Genomic DNA, 23,288 nt, shown 5'->3' with positions numbered 1-23,288 from the left:
CAGAGCCTTGGGCAGCAGCTATATGGACATCTAACTGGCTGGTTCAAGTGAGTGAAAAATGCTACAAAGGCACGTTCTTCATAGCATTTTTGCAATAAGTCTGGTGATCTAATTCCTGTACAGGGGGGTGAGGTGTTTCCAAAAATATTCACAAAGCAAATCACACATGCAGACACAACTACTGCCTTCCATGCTCAACAGAGGATAAGGAATTAGCAAAAGACAAATTACCTCTCTCTTCCAGGGGACTGTCCTGGCATACAAGAAGGTTAACATCTTGATTTTACATCCATTTAACGAGCTATAAAATCCCCTTCTGTCTCCAGTGTCTAAGCACCACCTTGCATCACTGTTAAACTTATCTTAATCTTATCTTAAATGTGGAAAAGCTCACTGTAAGCATGCAGTGAGTTGAAGGCAGCAGTATTATTCTCAAACAGTGCCATCTTCTGGCATGTGACAGAATATTTTAGCACCTCTTACAAAATTAAAATTGGCTTTGGAGCCTGGGGTAGACCACAAGCCAGATTTTGCACTTGAAAAGCCCTTCTGAAATGTAACAAGGGCTTGAACGACTTCAAAAATGGACCTCCTAGTCCTGGAGTTCGCTGCTTTTCATGTCTCTGACATTCCCTATGAGACGTATACAATAAGAGATCACACAGGGAGCTTGCGCCACACTGTACGGCTTGTTTAAAAGAAGTTTAACCAAGGTGCTGAAGGGCCAGCCTGGTTTGGCCACTATCCATGTGACAGCCCCAGAACACCCACGTATACATGACGGATCCAAATGGGGAGGAAGATCTTGTCCGCATCCCCCAGCACGCCCAGCGAGAGGCTGCAGGAACAGATTCCCTAAATACCTCAAAGGCAAGAGATACCCACAGGTCGTGAGTCCACACAGTCCTGAGTGAAGGAAAACATCTCAGCTGCAGACAAGGCGGCACAGCCCAGAAGGCAGATCATTAGACAAGGATGTGGGACACCTGAGCTCAATTCCCTGCTCTGCGACCAACCTGCTTTGTGACCTTGGGCAAGTTGCTCCCCTTTGCAAGGGACTGGAAGGGGCCCTAGGGATCACCTGATGATCACATGGAGTCAGGAGTCAATGGGGAGGAGGGCACTGAAGGGACACAAGAGTGGCAATTATTGCAGGAGAAAGGCTGGTGGAGGGGGAGGGCCTGGTGGGCTGCAGGGAGAGCGCCTAGAGATGACCGTGTGGGTGGAGGCTGAGAACCTAGGGCAGCCTGTAGAGGGGCTTGCTCTGGGCCTCTGGGACAGCTCCCTGAAGCCAGGTATCATGGTGCTCCCTCCGTGACACAGAGGAGCAACCGCTGGAACCAACTTCCAAGAGAAGTGGTGCAGGCTCCTACCCTGGGGGTTTTTAAGAGGAGTTTGGATGAACATCTTGCTGGGGTGGTTTGACCCCAGTATTATTTCCTGCCATGGCGGGGGGTCGGACTAGATGATCTGCTCAGGTCCCTTCCGACCCTAGAAACTATGAAACTATGCCTTGTAGCTCAGGCAGTTTCTGAAGACTGGAGCTAGGATACAGCAGGTCCAACAGAGCTGCCACCTGTAAGTCAGAGCAGATACCTCACAAGGAGACAAACTGCCATCCTGCAACATGTTGGAGTAGGATCTTTCCTTGACTGGCTGACACATTCCCAAGACTCAGTGCCTAAAGCCCAGCGAGTGATCAAGGTTTCGAAATGCCAAGAGCACTTTCCCTACATTTGAATTAAAACAACCGTCCGAGAGCTCACATTCATATATATTCTCAACCAGCAGCAGGCAGAAATATGTGTTTTGATAAATGTTTATTAGCACATATGTGTGTGTCCTGAGTGTTTTTATCTGCATTATTTAGTAGCAGTTGTGGCTGAAATAAAGGCTGTTCTTTTTAAGAGCTACATAAGAAGTGGGGCACCCACAACTCTCGTCACTCCCACTCCTCCATTACAATAGGATGAGGGGGGTTGCCCTTCCCATACAAAGGATGAAGCCTTAAAGAAGTTTGCTGAGCCACATTCGGTGTTCTGGCTTTTCACGATACCAGCATCTGATGCTGCTGCTCTGAGCCTTTATTACAGTGTTTCCCAACCAGTGGGCCATCAGAAATGGACAGGCGTGCCATGAAATTTTGCCATGGCAATGAGCTACAATATGTATGAGGATGGGGAATGCCTTAACAGATGTGCTGCAGAAAATTTTTATTAATGGAAGTGTGCCTTGGGCTGGAAAAGGTTGGGGCACACTGCTTCATTGCTTATGTGTGGGTGTATCTACACATGCAATTAATGAGACATGATAAACTGTAGCAAAGTTTGCACTGGAGTTGGCTGCTTCCAGGTGCAGCGTCTACACATATCCGCAGAAAAGTGCATGTGTAGATGCATCCAATGTGTGCTATATTGGCTCCCACTGCTAATTCAAATCAACAGGCAGCCTTTGAAAAAATATGCCATGGGAAATGAACAAGTGTATCAGTCGATGACTAATTGCAAACGTGGATGACTTTGATCAGGGAAAGTGAAGGTACGACAGAGAGAGACGCATGCAGTGATAATGTGGGTTGTACTTTATTCCACCCCACACTCCAAGGAACCGTCACACCTTTCTTACAGCCCCCCAGCTAGTGAGCGTGGATGACCAGGACTATGAGATTACTCCACAGAAAGCACTATGCATTTGAGCTGCTTAAGACTCCTTCACTTGGTGGCATTGTTGAAAGGATACCCATAAAAAGATGGCCTCCCCATGCCTCAAATCTGCTGGGGATGGAAGTGGCTTTCCCCTAGCTCCATTTGGGCATCAGGTCTTGGCTCCAGCCACCCTCTAATGGTGGGAGGGGAGTCTTGAAAGATGTAGACACCTCGAGGCTGACCTAAGGAGCCAGCCAAAATATTTAGGACTTGGTCACTTAACTCTTTTTGATTCCACTGAGATTTCAGTACATAACTTTTTTAGACAATCCCACCAGCAGCTTATCTGTATTTTTAGTGCCAGGGTAATTTTTAAAATCTGGCCTTTAGCACCCCAGGCATCTACTTTTTTGACTCACAGCTAGTGTCAGGACTTCAGTAACCCTATGTCACTGGAACATTAATGTTCACATGTAAAGTCTTCTCAAGGCTGGTAACACAGGGTTCAAGAGCCCATGGACAGCTATATCGATGTCTTTCTGAAGCTTGATTGTATTAGGATCAAGTTATTCCTTAAAGGATCACTTAATACTGGATAGTGTGTTGCCCAGATGTGGACATATTTATTTCACACAATTGGTCAGCTAATCAAGTGCAGCATATGAATATTTTAGACACTGTCACAGATGATTTGATTATACAAGTGCTCTGGAATAAGAGAAGTTCTCAGAACACTAGGAAATTATTTCTTTGACAAATCATTGAAAATACCAATTATTTTACATATAAAAAATCTTCAGGTTTCACCTAGAAACGTAAGTATATTGAACTTTCTGATTAACTCTGGGATCCACCTTTCCATAGGCAGTCTTTCTGTTGATGCCCATCTTCCAAATTCACTGAGTATCTGGAATTCCAGTCTCGTTCAAAAAGATTTTTTAATTGCTCTTGCATTGATAGATTCTTTTTGGAGGGATCAGCTGAGACCTGGTTGATAATCAGCCCTACTCCAGCTGTAGTAGTAAAGTAATCTTCTGACCAATTGGAAGTCCCTACAGGGTAGAAAACATCACATTTAGTCACACTGAATAAACAAATACAATATTATGTCAACTATTTTATCAGGCAGATGAGAAAATGGGAGCATGATGGTGGACAAAATTATCAAGCCTGAGCTCTCATTTTACATTCCTAAATCCTTATTTAGGTTCCTAAATGCAAGTGGCCTGACTTACAGGTTTCTATGGGCCTCATTCAGTGGAGCCAGTGACTGAGATGCACTGGATTTCCCTATTATAGCAATTAATAAGGTTTGGCTATCAGTAGGGACCTACTCAAATCACGATTTCACTTTCCATGAAAAGCGGAGTTTCCTGTGATTTTTGGTGGAATTGCCAGAAAAAAAACCAACTTACTGAAAATAAAATGCTGGCTGTCCAGTGGGAGACAGCATTTCTCACAGTAGCTGGCACACAGAAGCTAGCCCAGATGGTGGCCACCCCCTTCTCCTTCCACCACTGACTAGTCAAGAGGACTACCCATTGTGCAGCCCTGTCTCTCTCCACCAATCAGCTGTGAAGGGTGGAACCACATGAACAGCAGCCCTCTGGTGAAGGGCAGCCCTTTCTGCCAATCAGCACTGAGGGGTTGGGCTGCCACTGGGGGCCCTTGGCAAATCAGCAGCATGGGGGGGGACCTTACCATGTAAAACCATGAAAATGGCAGTGGGCACCACTACCAGCCTGCAAAATCATTCGCCTGCTTCCTTGATTTCAGTAGGTCCCTAGCTATGAAGATGATGGGGAGGGAAATCAAATCTAACATTTGTTTTGGGCTCATGTATTTCACTCTTCCATCCCCCTCTCTTCAGTGGGGCCTGAGCTGCCCTGCTAGCAAAGCAATTTCTAAGGACTCCTATATACATGCAGGGAAGCTACTCTGACTTGCTGTAATTACAGCATGTTGGATCAGGCTCGATTAATCGAGTGTGGAAATTACCGTGCTCCAGCAGACTCCAGTGTCCTGTAAATCAGCATCCCCATGTTGAAAATGATGGCGGGGAACTTTAAGCCAAAGCTCATTCAACAAGCTTTAGTTCAAAGTGCCCCGGTGCCATGTTTCAGAGCAGGAATGCTGATACATGTGACATGCCAGGTGCTTCAATAAGCATGCTCTCGGACCTGTGCCAATTAAAGCCCCACCTCCCCTGCCTCCCAGAGCACATCTATAAATGCCCTAAAGTTCTTGCTTCTTCAAAAGGAAATGGCTATAAATAAACAATTTTCAAAGCTGAACCTGCTAAAAAAAAAAAAAAGATGGGCTCCAGATAAATAATACATATGGTGGTGAGTTAGATACACAGGTGGGACCCACAGGTACTGTGCTGGACCCATTAACCAGATGTTCAAAGGTAGAGACCTGGTTGGATCTGATCCCTGATGCTTTGTCAGAAGCCCCCCTGCCACATAGCGTTAAACACTGTGAATATATCATAAATCCTATTTTAGTACTTAGGGCGTCTCCTGAGGCCAGTCTTACCTGGACAAATCTATTGATTCCAAAATGACCATTGGTTAGAAAATAACTTTACTGAGAAACTACCTGTGTTTCTATCTTCAGAAATTAATTTAATAGGAGACCATCCTACATTGGTTAGAAGATGAAATGGATGACCTACCAAGCCTTTTTTAGCCCCTTACTCTGATCTACAATTCTACTATGAGAAGGAAAATAAATGCCAGTTACTAATTTAGCAGTGACTGAAGCTACTGTCTTCTTAAATCCACTCCTGGAGTTCTGTTTAACGAATACCCAGTAACAAATACCCTGTAAAGTGGATACTTGACAACAAATGATTTTATTAGAGCAAGATAATATTTTTCACTGGAATGTTAACTGTCACTGTGCGACTCTAGATACGCATCTCACTACTAGTGTGTTACAGAAATAGTTACCTCTGCTCATTTGGGGCCAGGACTTGTCTACTTGCATTCTTAATGGTTCACAATCTGATGAAATAAAGCTCTTGCTGATTTTGTCTGACATTATTCCCCACCCCTCCCTCCGCTTCTGCCCCATCATATCTTTGCTCCTCTATCGGGTGCAGAGATTCTGCCAAATGCTATCCACGGTGCTATGGTTCTGTACTTTTTCCTGATGAACTGAGCTAACATTTGACATTTCACCCAATTTCATTTCAGTGCTAACTCTGTTTTTTCTAATCATGTCTTAAACTATTCACATTTAGAGCAGCAGGGTGCTTACCAAAATAGGCCACCTTATCAGTGACCATGTACTTGTTGTGATTCACTCTCCCATAAGGAATGTTCGTGTGATTCAGAACTGGAACAATGAAGAGCTTCTGCATGGAAGGAAATTACAAAGCATACACAGAATTATTTGAGCAAAGCATAGATAATGTTATTGGACACTGAAAACTTTCCCTGTTTTCCAGAACAGAATAGAATCTACAAAAGCTCTGGCTTAAGATGAGTTAGAAAAGATCTTACACATATCCAGTAAAACTAACTTGGACAAAATGATGACTCCACTGTATGCATAATTGGATAATCCAGTGGGATCAATTAAGGATAATGTGTATTTCATACTGTTCCATCACTGCAACAACTATTACTACAGGAAAGACAACTAAGTGCAATTCTAGGCAGCTGTTTAATAGCATTACTGATCTCCAGTCATCATTCATTGGTACTTTATTACATGCTTGAATAGACTGGCCCCAGACAGGGAGAGGTATTGCAAAGAGTGACAAAGATTTTTAATGTTTTTAAACTCTAATTAAAAATTACATGTGAAGTCCTTTTTTTGTTATCCCACTAGATAGTCCTCCCTCTTGATCTTATTGCAGTCTTCTCTCCTTGTATCCACTCCAAGTTAGGAGGTCCCAACAGCCATCGATACATTTCTAAGTATTGCTTAGCATTGGTGCAGCGATTAATTTGTAGGTAGGTGGGCAGAGAGGAGAATCATTCATCCTGAGTTGTGCTTGGTATTAAATCAAAGTGTCATTGATGAATACCTCACACCACAAAAAGTAATGCTGTGGAATTTGATATTGGGTGTGAAGTGCATTCACGTACTATGTAAGCTGTCACAAGAATGGTGCTCAGTCTGCAACCCTGCCTTGGATTCATATTGCAAACTAGTTTTAAATAAATGCCAACACTTTCTTGAAAAATTGTACCTGGGCCCAGTTTTGAAAGGGCTGGGGCTGTAAGATCAATAAGTATACCTATTTATGCAGGCAAACATTTGCATTTATGTACACAGTAGGCCTGTACAAAGCGGCTAGTATTTGCTTCAGATTTGGATTCGGCTGATTCAGGGGACAATGATGAGATTCAAATCACTGTCCCGATTTGATTTGGCCGAATCTCCAAATCTCTGACTCAGCCAGGCCAGGCCCATCCCCACCAGCCCACTCCAGTTCCCAGCACTTGTTGAAAAAAAAAAGCCCCGCTTCACCGGGTGCTACTGGGCAAGGGGGGCGATCCACGCTGCCCCCAACTGCCCCATGCTGCATGGGGGGCTCTGCATGAGCCCCTCGACCCCTCCTCCCCTCCCCTCACTCCCCCAGCTCCCCCCACAGGTGCCCCGCCCAGGCCAGCTCCGGCCCTTTAAGAAAAAAAAACAATGAGAAAGTCTCTGGACTCTCCATTCCTGCTGGCAGGAGTGTTCCCCACTGCCCCCGCTGCCCCATGCCACATGGGGGGCTGAGCATGAGCCCCCAAACCCCTAAGGCTGCTACAGGAGTGGTGAGTCCCGGGCCTTTTCTTGAGTTTTTTTTTTCTTAAAGGCCCAGAGCTGGCCCAGCCAGGGCACGGGTTGGGAGGCCAGGGAGCAAGGGGTGGGGTCGGGGGGCTTGTGCAAAGCCCCCCATGCTGCGTCAGGCAATGGGGGGCAGTGGAGATCGCCCCCCTGTCTGGCAGCAGCCGGTGAGTACCGGGGCTTTTCATTAAAGTACCGAGCTGGGGCGGGCAGGAGAAGCCATCGGGGGGCTGGGGTCCCCCCATAGTCCCCTCCCCCCTCACCTGTCCCTAGCACTTACCAACTCAGAGTGGCTGCAGCTTCCTGCTGCAGCCACCAGGGACTGTCCGAATCATTGAAGCTCTCCAAATCTTTTCCAAAGATTCAAAGAGCTTTGAATCGATTTGGACCTTTAAATTGGTCCCCTGATTCAGTTCAGATTTGGAGATTCAGCCACCGAATCAGGCCAAATCTCCTCCGAATCGAATCAGCACCCAAAGCTTCGCACAGCCCTAGTACACAGCAGTGCATTTAGAACACACACGGGTGCAGTGACTACCGTTCCCAGAGACGCACACTCAGAATCTGCCTTCTTATAAGTACAGCCCATTACAGCAAGAGTTTTCCTGTCTTACCACTTCCATGCTGATGTGGGTATCTGGATCATTGAGAGCACGCAGTGACTGCAGGTAATGGAGCATATAGGGGTCAGTGTGAAGCCAGCAGCTGATTAAAAGCCGGATGCGTACCTTGCGGGTGAATGCTACGCTTCTCAGAGCATCATCAATATCTGGCCAGTATCTACAGGAAAGGAAGTAAATTAACAGAAAAGCACTTGCAAAACATATCCATCAAGAGGTCTAACATTACACAGGATGCATCTACATGTCTAATTAATGCAACAAAATAAACTCTGGAGCATACTATGCCAGAATTTATTGCTCACATGTGCTGCATTTGCACGTGCTCCTGGGACTACAGCACATAGAGCCAGGTCAGAGCAGCCCAGGCTGGCAGAGGATCCAGGGGGCTCAGCCTGCCAGCCGGGCGTTGCTCTGACCCAGCTCAACATGTTGCTGAGCGGTTGGCTGGGACATGCGGGTGCTTCAGTGTGGAGCTAGTCAGCGGGCAGCCCCTGCACTGAAGTACCCTTGTGCTCCAGCCAGCTTGGTCCCCATCTACACATGTGTTGTGGTAGAGTAAATTAGTCTACCACTGGATAGTACTTGTATATACGGTGGAATAAATGAGTTTATGCCAGTCTAATAGTGTTGTATGTGTAAACGCTGATGTTTTACTGTAGAGCTAATTAGTCAGCTCTGCAGCAAACATCTCATGCAGATGCACCTGCAGATAACTAAGTAGCTATAGCACTAATATAGTGCTAAGGCCAGACCTTTAAAAGGCACAATGCAGCATAAAGACAGTGTGGAGGTCAGGGGCAGTAGATTATAGTATACTTTAAGATGCTTAATTGCAATTTGGTAGAGCATTTGCTTGCATTCTCTTGACCAATGTTTGGGAAAGAAAAGAAGAGGCAAAGAAATGAGCAAGCAAATGAGTATCAGAGGCAAGAATAATTTTAGCAAGTACAAGTGAAACAGGTCAAAAGAAAAAGGCTGCATGTTGTTTGCATTTGTTTAAATGTTGAGTACATTTTGTGGTCAGTTAGATCTCGTTTAGGAAAAGATATAGTTAAATTGGGAGTAAAAATAGGCACATAAATATTGATTTGAGTAAAACTTACTAAAAACATCTTGTAAAATGTGGGCCTTACTAAGCTCTGTGATAATGAGCTAGGGAATAGAGGATAAAAATCTGAGTTCACCTTGGAACCTTTGCTCTACAGCCTCGAACTACAATTCTTGCTGAACAGCCCACCAAGATAAGTGCTCTTTTGAAGCTTAGTGAGAAAAGCTTAGGTGAGAAATCCTTTTCCCTAAAAAATGGGTATCCTGTGGGGCTGTGTGAAGCTTTGGCAGCCATTTCATTTCAGAGTTGTTCTGGCCCGTTTCAGTGCCCAAGACACCAAATCCAAATCAGAACAGGAGACTGAGAAAAAGCTCCAAAATAAAATGAAAGCATCTGAAACTTTTTGGAAACTTTCAGAGTTTTGGAGCTAGGCTTGCAGGGAACCAGAAACTAAGAAGAGGGAGGGGGAGGAAATGGGGGAAGGACTGCTCTGTAGCTGGCCAAAGTTTGAGATCTGTCCCTGAGGTCCTTTCCAATCCCAGTGCTCTGGGGGAGGGGGAGCAGCTAGCTGTCATCCTGCATGCAGATCCGGGGTCCGTGCCCCCCAGGAAGAGCCCAGCACAACTGTGCAGACTCCTCCTGGGTGGTGCAGGCCCCCAGATCTGTGTAGAGGATGACGGGAGGCTGCCACTGTCAGCTGGGGCCAGCAGCAGCACCAGTCCTCCCAGCACTTGGCGTGGGCTGCGTCGAGTGCTGGTCCCAGCCGGCAGCAGCAGCCTGCTGTCATCCCTCGCACAGATCCGGGGGCCCATGACCCCTGGGAGGAGTCTAGCAGAGCGCCGCAGCCCTCCTGGGAGGCGCAGGCCCTGGATGTGCACACGGGATGACAGCAGACTGCCGCATTGGCAGGTTATACGAATTTTGCTTTGGACAGTTTGAGGTGCAGTTTCACAAAAACCCCTGCACCTATCTCCTTGAAACTTGGAGGCTTTAGAAGGGGCTACCATCTCTCCAATTTTCATCTGAATCAGCCAAAAAAATGACAAAGTTATACATATTTCAGTGATTCCCCCTTATAGTCTATGGCTGAATCTCCAAAACAGCATCAAAATTCCAAAACCGTTTCGACCAAATCGAATCAGGACCGTGAATTTAAACACCGAATCAAATCACTCTGAAATCCGAATCCGAATCCAAACAGCCATTTCACACAGCCCTAGTAACCTGCTAGAGGCTATTCTGAAAACTTTAGGACTTAGAGATAATTTTATTTTTTAATTCTCTCACATGTTAATTTGATTGATATTTCTTTAGATGAATGCACATTTTAGACATTGTAATCATTTGCTTGATGTGTGCCTTACTAGTACTGTTCAGTGATTTATAGCTCATCTGTATTTCATTATTAAATTTGCTATGAAAGGGTTTCTATATTTGTGCTTGTGAGTTTTTATCGTTGAACCTTTCTCAGTTCTGTGAATATCTTTGGGGCCCTCAGGAGCTGTTATACAGAAAGCCTCTTGGAAATATTATGGGCAGAGCCCTGGCTCCCACTTAAGCTCCATCCTATTCCACCAGTCAACGCACATGGAAGTGAGCACATGGTACCACTTCCCGTCCATCTCTCCTTGCCCCTTTAGTATTCAGGACAAGAGCGTAAAGGAAGCACAGAGCTCTGCTCTCTGAATGTAGGGACCGTAATTCCTCCTGGCACCTGTAAAATATGGTTTCCATATTTTGAAACCAGCTCCCTAGTTCATGAACACATAGTTATTAAAACAGAAGCCTTGTTCCTTCTGAGTTCATCAGCCTCATCTGCTGCCACATGCCCTGAACTAATCAGCCTCAATCTGTAACATTATGGCTGGATGCTGTGGAAATGATCTGGGGCCCCAATCCCTTGTCCCACGGGCCATTCATATGCGCAAGTGTCAGATGAAGCCCTAGACGTCACAAACCAGGGATTAAGGCTCAAGGTGGAGAATGAGCAACATTAACAAATGGATTCTCAAGGGGGAAAACTGGTTGTCAGGCAACTAATTTTAATCCAAAACAACGGGTGGCAAGGAATAAGTCCAATCAAATCTATAACAGGAAAACAGAATTTCTCTGAATTGTTTGACTTGCAGAAGTATCTGTCCAGTGGCAGACAGACTTTAAATATTTGTTTTAAGGCCAACATCATCCATCTGTATCTCACCTCCATGCCCACAAGCTTCTGAAAGCCCCTAGCTGTAGCCTTATGCTCAGTGATCATCATACCAAAAGACACATAGTAGGATAAGACTGTTGATAGCAACATAAAACGAATGGAAATTCAGGGCTTCTCATTTCCTTACAAGCATCTTTGAGTGAAGCGCACCTAATTACATATAATCATCTCTCCTTATCAGTTCTTTGAGAACCACAGAGATGTCCCATGCATATCAAGTACATGTAAACGTCCCAATCAAGTGCAGTTGAGAGGTTTTTCCTTTTTAATACCTAATGACTTAATAGCTTTCTCAATTAGTCAAAGCTAAGGTTATACACAGAGTATGTAAAATATCTAGCCACAGTGCTTACAATTCTGGCTCCCGCTAGTTCCCAAAGCAGGAAGCAAACATACAATGCCATCTCCCTGCCCTGTGCAAGTGTGCATCCCTTCTTGAAGAGCCTGGACAACCGTAGATGCCTTCGTAATGTAAGGGAGGGAAATGCATACAGGCTTCATTTGAAATATGGTGGAAGGAAGCAGAGGAGCACAGACACTAGCAAGATATACAGTAAGTCCAGAATCAAGGGTTTTAGCAGGATTGAAGGGTAGAAATAGATGTCGCCGAACAAAAGCTGATCAGCTGCGATGGGACATGATCCACCACAACTAATCCGCTTTGCTGGGGGATACACACGTCGCCCCTTGTTCTGCTTCAGACCCCCTGGCTAATGTGGGACTAGGGGTGGTGTGCTCCCCTTGCAGTGTGGAGGCACAGGTCAGCACGGGGCCCAGCATGGGGAGATCTGAGAAATCTCCACTCCTGCGCCCTCCCTCCCCGCTCGGGCCAGACCCACGCTGACCTGCGCCTCTGCCTGCAGCACAGAGCAGAATAGGTCCCGGCAGGGAGGCAAAGGGCAGTGCAGGAGCTGGGAAATTCATGAGGCTCAGTCCCAAATTGACAGATCCTGGCATGGAGGCAAGGGGTGCCGGGAACTCCCCGGTTCCTGCATCGTCCTGGGCCTCCTTGCCGGTACCAGCGGTGACCCGTACTTCAAGCAGAGGCACGGGTCAACATGGCACAGGGTAACACAGAATGGCATAGGACCTGGGGAATCCCCAGCACCCCGGGACCTGTGGTTCACATGGAGACAAGTCAGTGCAGGTCTCAGCCTGGAGGCACAGGGTGGTGGGAATTACCTGGCTTCTATGCCCCGGCCCTGCCAGGTCCCTTACCGATCTGTGCCTCTGTATGGAGCATGGGCCAGTGTAATCAGCTTCTCCCAGAGCCAGAAGCCAAGAACTCATAGGGAAGGTGGCAGACTGGAGGTGTTGGGAAGCAGAGGAGGGAAACAAAGCAGCTCACTTTTTGGAAAATTTTGCACCAAAATATTTCTGCAAATCCACTCTCTCTCTGTCTCCAGGTTCTTGCGGTTTCAGCTTGAAATAAGCTGGAGGTTAAAGGCCTGATTCTCCTGCCCCTGTGTTGTGGTTTACTTGGATCCAAAGTGAGGGCAGAGCTGGCGTGAACTGCTACCGAACAAAAAGGGAAGTATTTCGTACCCACCTGGCAGTGACATGAATGACGGTCCAAGGTGCAGAGCAATGAAGAATTGGGTCCAAAGTCTCTGCTCCCTCACCACATGTGAAAGCACAATATTTACATGTGTGCAGGGGACGGGGCTGGGGCATTTCTAGTAAGAACAAACTGTTATAGCTAGCATTTAGTTATGAATATATTTGTCTGATTTATTTAGATTTAGCATCATACCTAGCTGGGTGTGTGAAGCGGCTTGTAGGGAAATACTCCATAACAGAAGCATATACATATTCCTGTGCATCTCTTATAATGCTGATAACAGAAAGGAGGTCATGGGTACGACCCTTCGGGCAAAAGGCAGGAGGAGATGCCTGCATGGTGGGAAACATAAAGCCTGATGATTATTGTATGTTTCTCTGTTTATAACCTACCATTTTCTCTGAACCACTGTTAAGACACTGGTATACATTAGTGGATATTCATATTTTGATTACACATAAAGATGGACAAAGTAGATTGAGCACAAAGGGGTAGACTTGCCATACGGCAGCTGATCCAAGGTAACGGTTGTGTATGTCTGCTCTGTCCCACAGCAGGTGAAAGCTATACCAGGGCAGCTCATCCGGAGGGTCAGCCTGCCCACCTGGGGCTACTCCGAACCAGCTCAGCATGCTGCGGAAGGGCTGGCCGGGTCACGATGGTGCTCCAGCATGGGGCTAGCCAGCAGGCAGCCCCCTCGCTGAAGCACCCTTATGTCCCAGCCAGACCTATCAGCATCTACATGCACTGATACTACAATGCACTGTAAGATTGTACTTGAGTTGACAGGTACTAACCTATAGCAGTGTAGTTACTAGTTTACTGTGACCTAACAGCACTGCATGTGCAGATGCTGAGATTTTACTGTGGAGCTAATTAGGCAACTCTGCACTAAATGTCTCGTGTAGATGCAGCCACTGAGTAATGAATTACTCCACAAATAGTCTCACTGAAAACAGTTGAACTACCTGGGAAGTAAAGAACAGGACAACGTAACTAATAGATGACAGGACCCTGCACTGTCTTCCTCTGAAGACAGAGGACTCAATTCTTTATCCCTTACTTACATTTCCTAGAATTTTAGTTTATGAGTAGTCCTAGTGAATTATGTGACAAGGGTCTTCTCAACACAAACTGGGTGCAGCAGGAGTCTTTAGTAAACAGCAATACAGAATAGGACATTACCAGTGTAATGTGGCATATTTTACAATGGATATAAAAATAGCAGGTTTGAATTTTAAATTCACTTACAGAAAAATAGACTTTTGTCAAAGTTCCATTAAACTGTACTTCCAAAGGCCTATCCTTGTTGATGTTGGTGGAGTAATTGGCTGGCCATGGGTCTGGGATGGAAGCATTAGCATGTCCTACATCCCAGTAAGTGCTAAATGTTTTCCAGAGATCTTGGGCTAAGCAGCTGCAGTTGTATATTACGGCACCAACTTCTTTCACCTGCAGAGTGAGTAAACAGATGTCAAAAAACCCAATAAATTGCTTAGACCTCAAGGGTATTCTTCGCTCTGTGCTGCTTTCCTGCTGTGCCTATATTCTAGCTTACCATTACCATGAGCTTTTGCAAGGAGAGCTAAGATAAAATACGTGCATGATGAAAGCATCTCTCAGATGGCTCTGAAATCCATCACATACCGGATGTCTAACTCCACCTAGATTTTTTTTTCTAAATTGTTACCAGTCAACAGTGCAGCTCACCTGAGATAATGACCTCCAGTCCATATTGGCACTGCCAATATAGATATGCTTCATGTCTACAATCCAGAATTTGGTATGCAGGACACCGTTAGTTAGTTTTCCAAAATCAATTCTTCTTACATGAGCCCCTAAGGAAAGATAATGAATAAGAGAAAAAATGGGTTTAAATACCAGCAATTCCCAACACAGTTTTTAAGTTTAATATTAACAAGAAAACGGTAATCTGTATCATTCTTCACCTAGCCAAATATTTTATGGATTTCAATCGCTTTCAATCCACCTAGCAACTATTCCACCAAAACTAACAAGCACAGTTTGCTGGAGATACAGTTACATACATGGTAACAGTTACTATAGCTTCACTTTCAGACAAACACCATAAAGACAAATCAAACTACATTGAAGACCTTTCCAATAAAGCCCTTCAGTACCTGATTAATTTTAAGCACATGAATAGTTTTACTGTGCTGATGTTAAGCATGATCTTAAGTGCTATGCCAGCTTGGGGCATTAGTGGCCATCCTACCACACTGAAGAACTGAAGATACTATTTGAATTAGCAATACCTTTTGCCTCCAAAACATTAAGGTCAGTTGATTTTACTGCTAAAGTTGGAAGACTGGTTGCTATATACACAGAGACATTCTCCATAAGTAAACTTTCCAACTTCTTCAGAATATCTTCACCCTGAATAACACATCATTCATTATAATGGATGATGATGAGAGAGTTAGGTAACCATATGAAGAAAGTAAACACAACCCGAGGGTAGGGCATACTTAATCTTGATTAAGAATGCTTCGACTAGAGAGGAATTAAAGATACAAAACGAAGCTCCCCATCCAATTCAGGAATACCATTTTGCTTCCTATAACTGATTAATATAATCAGTTTTAAGACACTTCCATGTAGAGCCAAACACAACACTGAAATAGCGTGGAGTTTAAAGATGAAACCTAAGCAATAACAACAATTCCTGGATGATGATACTTTTTAATTGATTTTTCACATAATTTTCCTTTAAGGATAAAACTTATAGGGACTATCCCAGGGTAAACTGGCCCATCAGGAGTGTTGAGATTCAGTTGCATGGGTGCTACATCTAACTCTCCCCTGCAGCGTGGTAGAAATGTGTAAAATAAGACTTGCTGGAGAGGCAAGGGCAAGGGCATGGGAATAGCAGCTTGTGATGATAATCAAGAAGAGAAGACCTAGAGACAGCACAGCCCTGGGAGCAGGTCTCTGTAAGAGTGGAAGAGCAATGGGTTCAGGCAGAGAACTTAGGAATGAGCAAGAGTGGTTGAGGCTGGTCAGAAAGTCCAGGGATATACAGTTCCCAGAGCATGGGTTCCTCCTATGTTGCCGCCTGGGGGAGGAGACAGGGCTTAGGGTGGGATGAGGCTGAGTCCCAAGTGGTGGGAAAGAAAACAGACCCTTTAAAAAAGGAGGTAGGGTTTATCTTTAGGCTAAGGTAGAAGAGTCTAGGCTTTGTGTTTACCTAGAGTTGGACACCTCTGAAGGGATGAACTTTTTGCATCTTGGCTGGGGGACTGGGTACCTCAGGGACTCAATCTCTGAAGGCTGCAAGAACCCAGATGAAACGAGGGGAAGCTAGAGAAGCTGATGTGGGTGTGGTCACCTGGGGAAAGTGCTCTTCTAGCTGTCTCTGTATGTCTGCACGATCACATATAAACCCATTTTTGCTTTCTTTTTACCTTTTCAGAAGACGAGTCATTTACACTTATATCTTTTCCAGTAAGAGACCAATAGTAGGAAACCATATGAATCCTGTCCTGAGCCATGTTGAGAAGACCCATCCAGGCTTGGTCTAAGGGTTTTGCAGTGGTGCTGTTGCTTTCGTAAGGCATATCGTAAGGAACACTTTCCACAAGTTCAAAACTGCAATGGCAATTGAATATCATGAAGCAAACATTCACAACCTGAGAAGCCCATGAACAAATATGCAGGAGACTGAATAACTCTCAGTATATTGTAACAGACATTTATAACACAACCTCTGGGCTTAGACAAGGTGACCCAATAGTGTTTTCTATTTCTAGGCTCTACAGTTGCATGATGTGTAATCAAATGGGTCAAATGTCCTTCGAAACTAGTGCAGCTTTATTAAACATTGCAGTAACTTGTTTGGTTATCTTGCGCCTTTTTAGACTAACACTAGAGCACTTTGTCTGCCAGTTAATTAATTATCAGAAGTGACTTACATGCATGAGTCCTTACATCTATTGACAGCGTCTTCCTTAGTAATCCTGTCTTCTACAATCTCTTCAAAGAGTACTTGATCATGTCCCTGATAGTAGATGCTGATAATGGTTTCTTCATCCTCTGGGATGACTACAGTGATGTGTTTTAGGATGTAAATAGCCATCAGGGCAACAAAAACAACTACTGAAATGGCCCCCATGAGCTGCACCTAGAACAGAGTTCACATTAGACATGGCTTGACCATAGCTGAAAGGGCCTCCAAGAACTGGTACATCATACTGAATACTTACCACGTTGCAAGCAAAGAGGAAAGTAATTGAATGTTAATTCTGCTTTCAGCTACTGTCAAGCACAGATATCTCATTTACCTTTATTTTAACTTTGTAATCAAGTTGACTTATCAAAATATCTTCCCTTACTCCAAATTTATTTGACATGTTTCATTTTATTTTAACACAGGAATAGTAGGTAGGTATTTTATCATACTTTCTCCAATCAAAAAAAAAATCTAGAATGCAAACATTAAACATGGAGTCATGCCCAGCTCCAATGTAATAGGTATGCTTACAAATGTGAAAGAATGGGCAGCTTTGCTGTTATGTTAATGCAAAGTCAGAAACAGGAACCATTTTGCAAGTTCAGACTGCTTTGCTTTTATATTGCAACTCAAAAATGTCAGTTTTGAAACTGGACCATCACAACACCACTCTTACACTACTGTTTTTTTTAATTGAAACTCAGCAGCTCATTAATCTATGAAGTGGACAGTGTTCCCTCTTTACAGTTTCATTGCAGTTAATCAGATTTGTTCACCTTTATGTGTGCATTTCAGAAGAAAAGCAGGCAGCTTGCACTGCCCACATCCACAGCATAACACTGTCTTCTGTAGTCAGGAGACAGAACTCTCCACTGATAACTGTGGGCAAAAGGATCGTTTTTACTCTATCAGTTAGGCTCTAGGACCCGATCCTCTGAGGTGTTGAATACAAGTCTTGAGAGCTGGGAAGGTTCAGCCCTTTGAGGAAGGCTCTCAGGGCATGTCTGCACCAATTCCATGACTTGCTTGGGATACGCCTGTGAAGGACAGCCAACCCCATCCCTGTTCTGCACGTGTTGACTCCCCCCAGTGAGGTGATGCACCCCCATTCCCAGCACATGTCCAGTACCACTTTTACATGTGCTTGTTAGCTCAGGGCAGCTGTAAAGCGATTCTGTTGCCTCATCTCTAGGATTTGGTGCATGTGGCATGGGAACAAGTGGACAGAAGGTAAGAGAGCTGGAGTCTCCTGCCTCATTACTGTAGGAAAAATGGGCTACAAGCCAGAGGTGTCAATGTGGACATGCAACAAATAATTGTGAAAAATAGAAATTGCCACAATTATTAATTAATCTCTTATTTTGATGCTAACCACTCCATAAGATACCAGTTTAAGATCCATTTACACCATAAAAAGCTACTTAGTTTTTTTTTTAATTTGGGCATAACTTCTCTAAATTATAAACAGCTGTTCTCAGAGGAAGGGTGAACCCCTTGATCATTTGACTACTAGGGAAAGAAACAGGACTGCTTGCATGAGTAGGGATTCCCCTGTAAGCAAAGACTATAGGATTTAGGCTTCGTGTTATTTCAAGCAGCAGGGTTTTATCAGACCTTTAGTTGAGTCAACACACACTTTTGGCAGTGAAATCAGCAGCAAACAGGATAAAAACTACACAATTCAAAACTTGTACTGAAGTATTATAATGAAATTGCTGTTTCTTTTCCAGGATTTTGGTACAATGGAATGCAGTTCCCAACTCTGATAGACAAAAAGCGATGTACTCAAATAACCTACCATTCTGGTGTCTTTTTGATCATTTGGATTTAATTTCTGATAAAAGTACTTTTTTGACATCTGGGACTTTTTAAATATCTTGCTCTCACCCTGAAAAACAGAAATGTGCATGTAAAAAAGTAAGAGATGTAAGGAAGTTCTAGAGTAAAGTTTGCCTAGAGCCTGTTTCATACAGGAATCCAGGTAATTGCTGTGTTTTATACACTATTCAGACATTAGAGTACAGAGCAATTGCTATACAGTGGGCCTTAGGTGGCATGAAAAGATTTCAAAATGAAGGGGAGGGTGAGTTTTCTGCAACTTTTTCCGTAGGGCTTTTGCACAAATAACACCTCCCTGCATTTACTGTATAAGGAACTAACCCCTCCCCCCCTTTCAGATCTCTCAACACCCAGCTTTTCCCATAATACATGCGAGTAAGGTGGCCACTAATAATGTCAAGGTCCAAAAGGTGGAAAGGACAGTGCAGTTTTTCCAACATCTAAATGATTTTACATTTTGACTATATTTTATTCCTCTTCCCTGCCCTTTTATGCACTGATCGTCGTCTCATTCTGCAGCCTCTTCAAGGCAGGGATTGTGTTAAGGGACATTGATCAAATAGGCCTAAAATGTCCGGGCCTCTTTTCCTCCAAAACAGCCATGTTTCAGAAGCTAGCTAATCCTGGTGTACAGGCTGTGTTCTCCCTGGATGCATGAGTTCTCCAGGTCCACATCTACAGAAAGCATGTCCCTGCTTTTGTGTTGGCACCAGCCAGCAGAAATTGCCCCAAAGAGTTAAAGAAAGCGTATTAATATTTGCAACACATGTGATGCTTTTATAATAGCAAAATATCACAAAGACACCCTGGAGCTCAAAGAGGGTTTACCTTTCTAAACACTCACAAGCAAACACTTCACATATAACTAAAGGATCAAAATGATCCCTGGAGTGACTCCACTGATTTCAGTGGAATTACACCAACAGTGAATCTGGTGCGAGGGGACATTAGTTGTTCCAGAAGCAAAGGACTTATCCTGAGGCAGGACGGATTCCATTACGATAGGAACAAAAAGTGCTAGTACAACATGAGCAGCCCTCTTGATCACTGTTCCTGAGCTGTAATGCACCCCCACAGTGCTTAACCTGCAATTGGAAGCATGATTACAGCATGGAGTTTAACCTAGCTAGCCCCACAAGTATATTCCCTTGGCCCAGGCAGGCTTGTACTGCCCACATTGTCAGGGCTTCCCTGATATTGTCAACCAAAGAGGCTAACGCTAAATGGGGTATGTCTGGCCCTGCTGCACTCAGACCTCTGGTGCCTATCCACATGCTGGTTTGCACTCTAATTAGAAAGCATCAGAGCAAATTCAATTAATCAGGTTTGCTCCACTCTCTAATTAGAATGCTCCAGTGTGGCCTCGCCATCACATGTATAAACGCTTGTGAGTTTTAAAATGGCTCTTGGGGCACTCTATCTAAATTTAAATAAAGCATCCCGCAGCTATTTTTAAATACATGGGCACTTAATACATGTGACAGTGAGGCTTTTTAATTAAAGCAGCTCTCCAGGAACCACTCTAATTAAACCCCCCACCCTACCCCTAAGCATGTGTATAGGCAGTTTCTGGTTCTGGTGTGGACATACCCAAAGGCTACTGAGTCCCAAGAGTCAGATGGAAGGGAGGAGAAACCCAAATGACAGTAAACAACTGAGGATGTGGACCTCAAATAGAGGCTTGGAGAAAAGGAGAGACTCAGATGAAAGTGTAAAGGCGGCAGAACAAGGACCATAGAACGGTGTGGAAAAGGAACAGAATAAAAGGATGGACACAGTCATGTAAAAATAAACAGTCCACAAATGCAAAGAGGACAGCTGTCAGCCTCTCTCAGAGTCAGAAAACGAGGTCTATGATTGGAGTGTTGAAGCACAGGGTCCATTGTGTTGAGTCCAATACAAATACAGAGTTGTAGACAGTCCCTGCCCCAGAGAGCTGATGAGACAGGCACAGGGTTGGGGAAGTCCATTGCACACCAGCAGTGACCAACATGAGGGCAGCAAATGTCAGGGCAGTGCCATGAATTTTGGGGGTTGTTTTAGTTAGGAGGAAAGCAGTTACGTGGCAAGAAAAGGGGACAGAAGAGGAAGACAGGGCTTGACTGGGCAAGGGAGGGTGAGGGAAAGAGGGGCAGGTGTGAAATGGGTTGAGGTGAAGAGACCACTGAGAAGGAAGAGAGTAGAAGCAAACAGCCAGTCAGCACAGGGCAGAGAAAGTCCACTCAGTGTGAATAGGCAAAGATCCTTTTAGCTGCTTCCACATCCATTCTTGAGGCCCCAACATGCATTACATTTAGAGATGCGAATGACAGGTTTAAATAGTAATCGGACACACATGCAACTCATTGCAAGATGTGATAATGCAGTAAACAAGCCACAAAGTTATTCCGCTTATTGTAAGTCCCTTGCCTATACTGTGGAATAACTTTGTGGCTTGTTTGTATCACACCTTAAATTGAAAGTGTGACCAGGACTGCCCGGGGAGCACCCAGCTGACAGGACCTGGTATTCAGGGAGCCCTGTATTGACTGGGTTGCTGCAGCCTAATGTTGAGGTCCCTGTGCTCTGGGAACTGTATAAGCCTTGTGTGCCACCCCGCTGAGCATCGAGCTCTGCATGTGCTGAGCAGATTGTTGACCAGGGTTGGGGACTGGATTGGTTCTTGATCCCAATTGACAACCAACTGATTGGATTCATCTTACTGGTGCAGGGAGGGTCTGCACCAGAAAATGAAGTGCAGTTGGGATCACTGATCCCAAAATTGTTCATCCTGCCATACATATGTGGATGCATGACTGTTGGAATCGAGGATTAGATCCCGTCATGTTTTAAAGTGAATGTCTGTCAGGGGTCTAAGCCCCTTGCACAGTTCTGGGTCCACCCTGCTGGGGAAAGGGTAGCCTCATGCCCCCACTCCACTCCTCTGATTTTGGTTGCTTTGGCAGGTCCTCCGACCAGTTAGAGTCTCTGGTCACAACCCCCCACACTTGGGCACCTGGAACCACAGCTCAGGGGCTGGAGAGGCCTGTTAGAGGTCAACAGCCCATCCAGATCCCAAAGCTAAAACATTTTCTGCAGGACATCGTCTGATGCTCTGATGCCAGCAGGAGCCTTTAGAGGAATTGCAACTTTCTGTGCACTCCCAGTGAGGTTATGCCTTCAAAGGGTGGCAGCTCGAGGGAGTTATAATTAATGTGTTTCAGTTCTCTTTTTTAGTGACACAAAACAGCTTTGGGAAGGAGCAGCTTTCTTTTTAAAACTGACTGAGCAATTTCTCATACGCCATAATATGCAAGAGGAATAAAACCCCATCTTGTTCAAATGAAGGAATCCTACAATCCCACTGACCATCAGGAATTCAACCCCCAGAGCTAGTTCTATTGACCAAAGCCCACAGAAACGCATCAAACCACAGCAACAGAGGATCTGGTACCAACATTTAATATTGGAAAAAAGAAAATGAAAGAGAATTGAAGCTTTTAAGAGAAAAAAACAAGCCCAGTTATGGGCTATTAATTCACCATAACTCGTTAACCACCTTCTTCGACTTCGCCAGCTGCTTCCAGTGCCTGAAGTCTACCAAAGGGCAAGGAATAAAATGTGTGTTTAATATTGCTAAATATTAGCAATATCCAGAGAAGCTAATCCTAGTATTTGGAGAGCATGTTGGACTATCTGATGCTGCATAACACAGGGTTGCTTTCTAATATATATATATATATGTATATGCATGCATGCACGCATGCACGCACACACACACACCCCCCTACATACATACACACACACACACACACACACACCCCTACATATCCCTTCTTGTTACAACACAAGAAAGCTTTAGGCTTGGGCATCTTTTGAATTTTTCTCAGCAAGAAATTCAAAACATGCATGTCAAGCCCTTACAAAGATGAGTTTCTAAAATAAAATCTCCTCCCTGTGAGCTCTTTGATGTACCTCAGATGAGCAAGGTACATTCATCTCCCTTTTTTGAAAAAAACCCACAAGACAGGAGCATAATAATTCAACGTACTTACCATCTTGGGAGCCTGCTCACAGCTCAGAACGCTGCCTCTTTCTGATCTCACTCACAGCTACAGTTACAGCAGAGAGCAAGCAGCACAAACCTCCAGTAGATTTGTATGCGTTATTTTTTTCCTTCCCCATTTGCTCACTGCAGCAAACACTTCCGCTTACCAGCAGGAGTTAACAAGATCTGCCAATAAAGGGATATTTCAGGTAGCTGTTTGGCAGTGGTTACCTTATTATCTGATCTTAACACCTGAACCTCAACAGATGAAAATCATCATGGATCCATTGGCTTGCTTTCCAGCCAGCCCCTGGGGACCTGGATCTGTTACAGGGGACCTGAATGGCAAAGTTCCCATTGCTTTCAAGAGAAAAAGGTCAGACTCTGGGTCGGTGCTGAGAGCTTGAAAAGGTAGGCCGTGTAGGAAAGAGTAACACATTTGCAACGCAAGTAAACTGTTATTCAATTTGTTGTGAGCATTTTAAAACCATCAAATGAGAACAAAGTGGCTCCAACATTCAGGCCTTTCAATACATCTTAGGGACAAAGGCAGCAAACCCACTCTTTCTTAAGGC

The 23,288-nt window shown here is 44.6% G+C and overlaps 1 protein-coding gene across 3 annotated transcripts; it reads right to left on the bottom strand.

Moving 5' to 3' along the window:
- Positions 1-2,610: 2,610 nt before the first annotated feature.
- Positions 2,611-22,844, bottom strand: PLD4 (phospholipase D family member 4). 3 transcript variants are annotated; one of them, XM_090035012.1, is made up of 11 exons: positions 22,721-22,844; positions 18,646-18,735; positions 16,810-17,018; positions 16,303-16,486; positions 15,154-15,274; positions 14,588-14,715; positions 14,129-14,329; positions 13,070-13,209; positions 8,162-8,213; positions 5,910-6,006; positions 2,611-3,697 (listed from the first exon to the last, which is right to left on the bottom strand). In XM_090035012.1, exons 1-11 carry the CDS (start codon positions 22,721-22,723, stop codon positions 3,483-3,485), a joined length of 1,440 nt encoding a protein of 479 aa, XP_089891138.1. In that variant the 5' UTR covers positions 22,724-22,844; the 3' UTR covers positions 2,611-3,482. The 3 variants fall into 3 exon arrangements, with proteins under 3 accessions (XP_089891138.1, XP_089891139.1, XP_089891136.1); XM_090035010.1 differs by having other exon boundaries at positions 2,614-3,697; positions 8,048-8,213; XM_090035013.1 differs by lacking the exon at positions 16,810-17,018 and having other exon boundaries at positions 2,613-3,697; positions 8,048-8,213.
- Between the last annotated feature and the right edge of the window lie 444 nt (positions 22,845-23,288).

Source organism: Crocodylus siamensis, chromosome 2 (assembly GCF_052110815.1).
Source record: "Crocodylus siamensis isolate JL-2025a chromosome 2, ASM5211081v1, whole genome shotgun sequence".
Classification (NCBI taxonomy): domain Eukaryota; kingdom Metazoa; phylum Chordata; order Crocodylia; family Crocodylidae; genus Crocodylus; species Crocodylus siamensis.
Note: the sequence above shows the minus strand (reverse complement) of the source record. Positions and strands in the feature narration are given on the sequence as shown.

What these genes read in the sequence shown, in the direction of transcription:
- PLD4 (XM_090035010.1), bottom strand. An exon ending in ATGACTCGTCTTCTGAAAAG is followed by an intron (nt 15,275 to 16,302) that starts GTAAAAAGAAAG and finishes TGTGTTATTCAG; the next exon opens with GGTGAAGATATTCTGAAGAA. An exon ending in ACTGGAGGTCATTATCTCAG is followed by an intron (nt 14,330 to 14,587) that starts GTGAGCTGCACT and finishes CTCACTCTGCAG; the next exon opens with GTGAAAGAAGTTGGTGCCGT.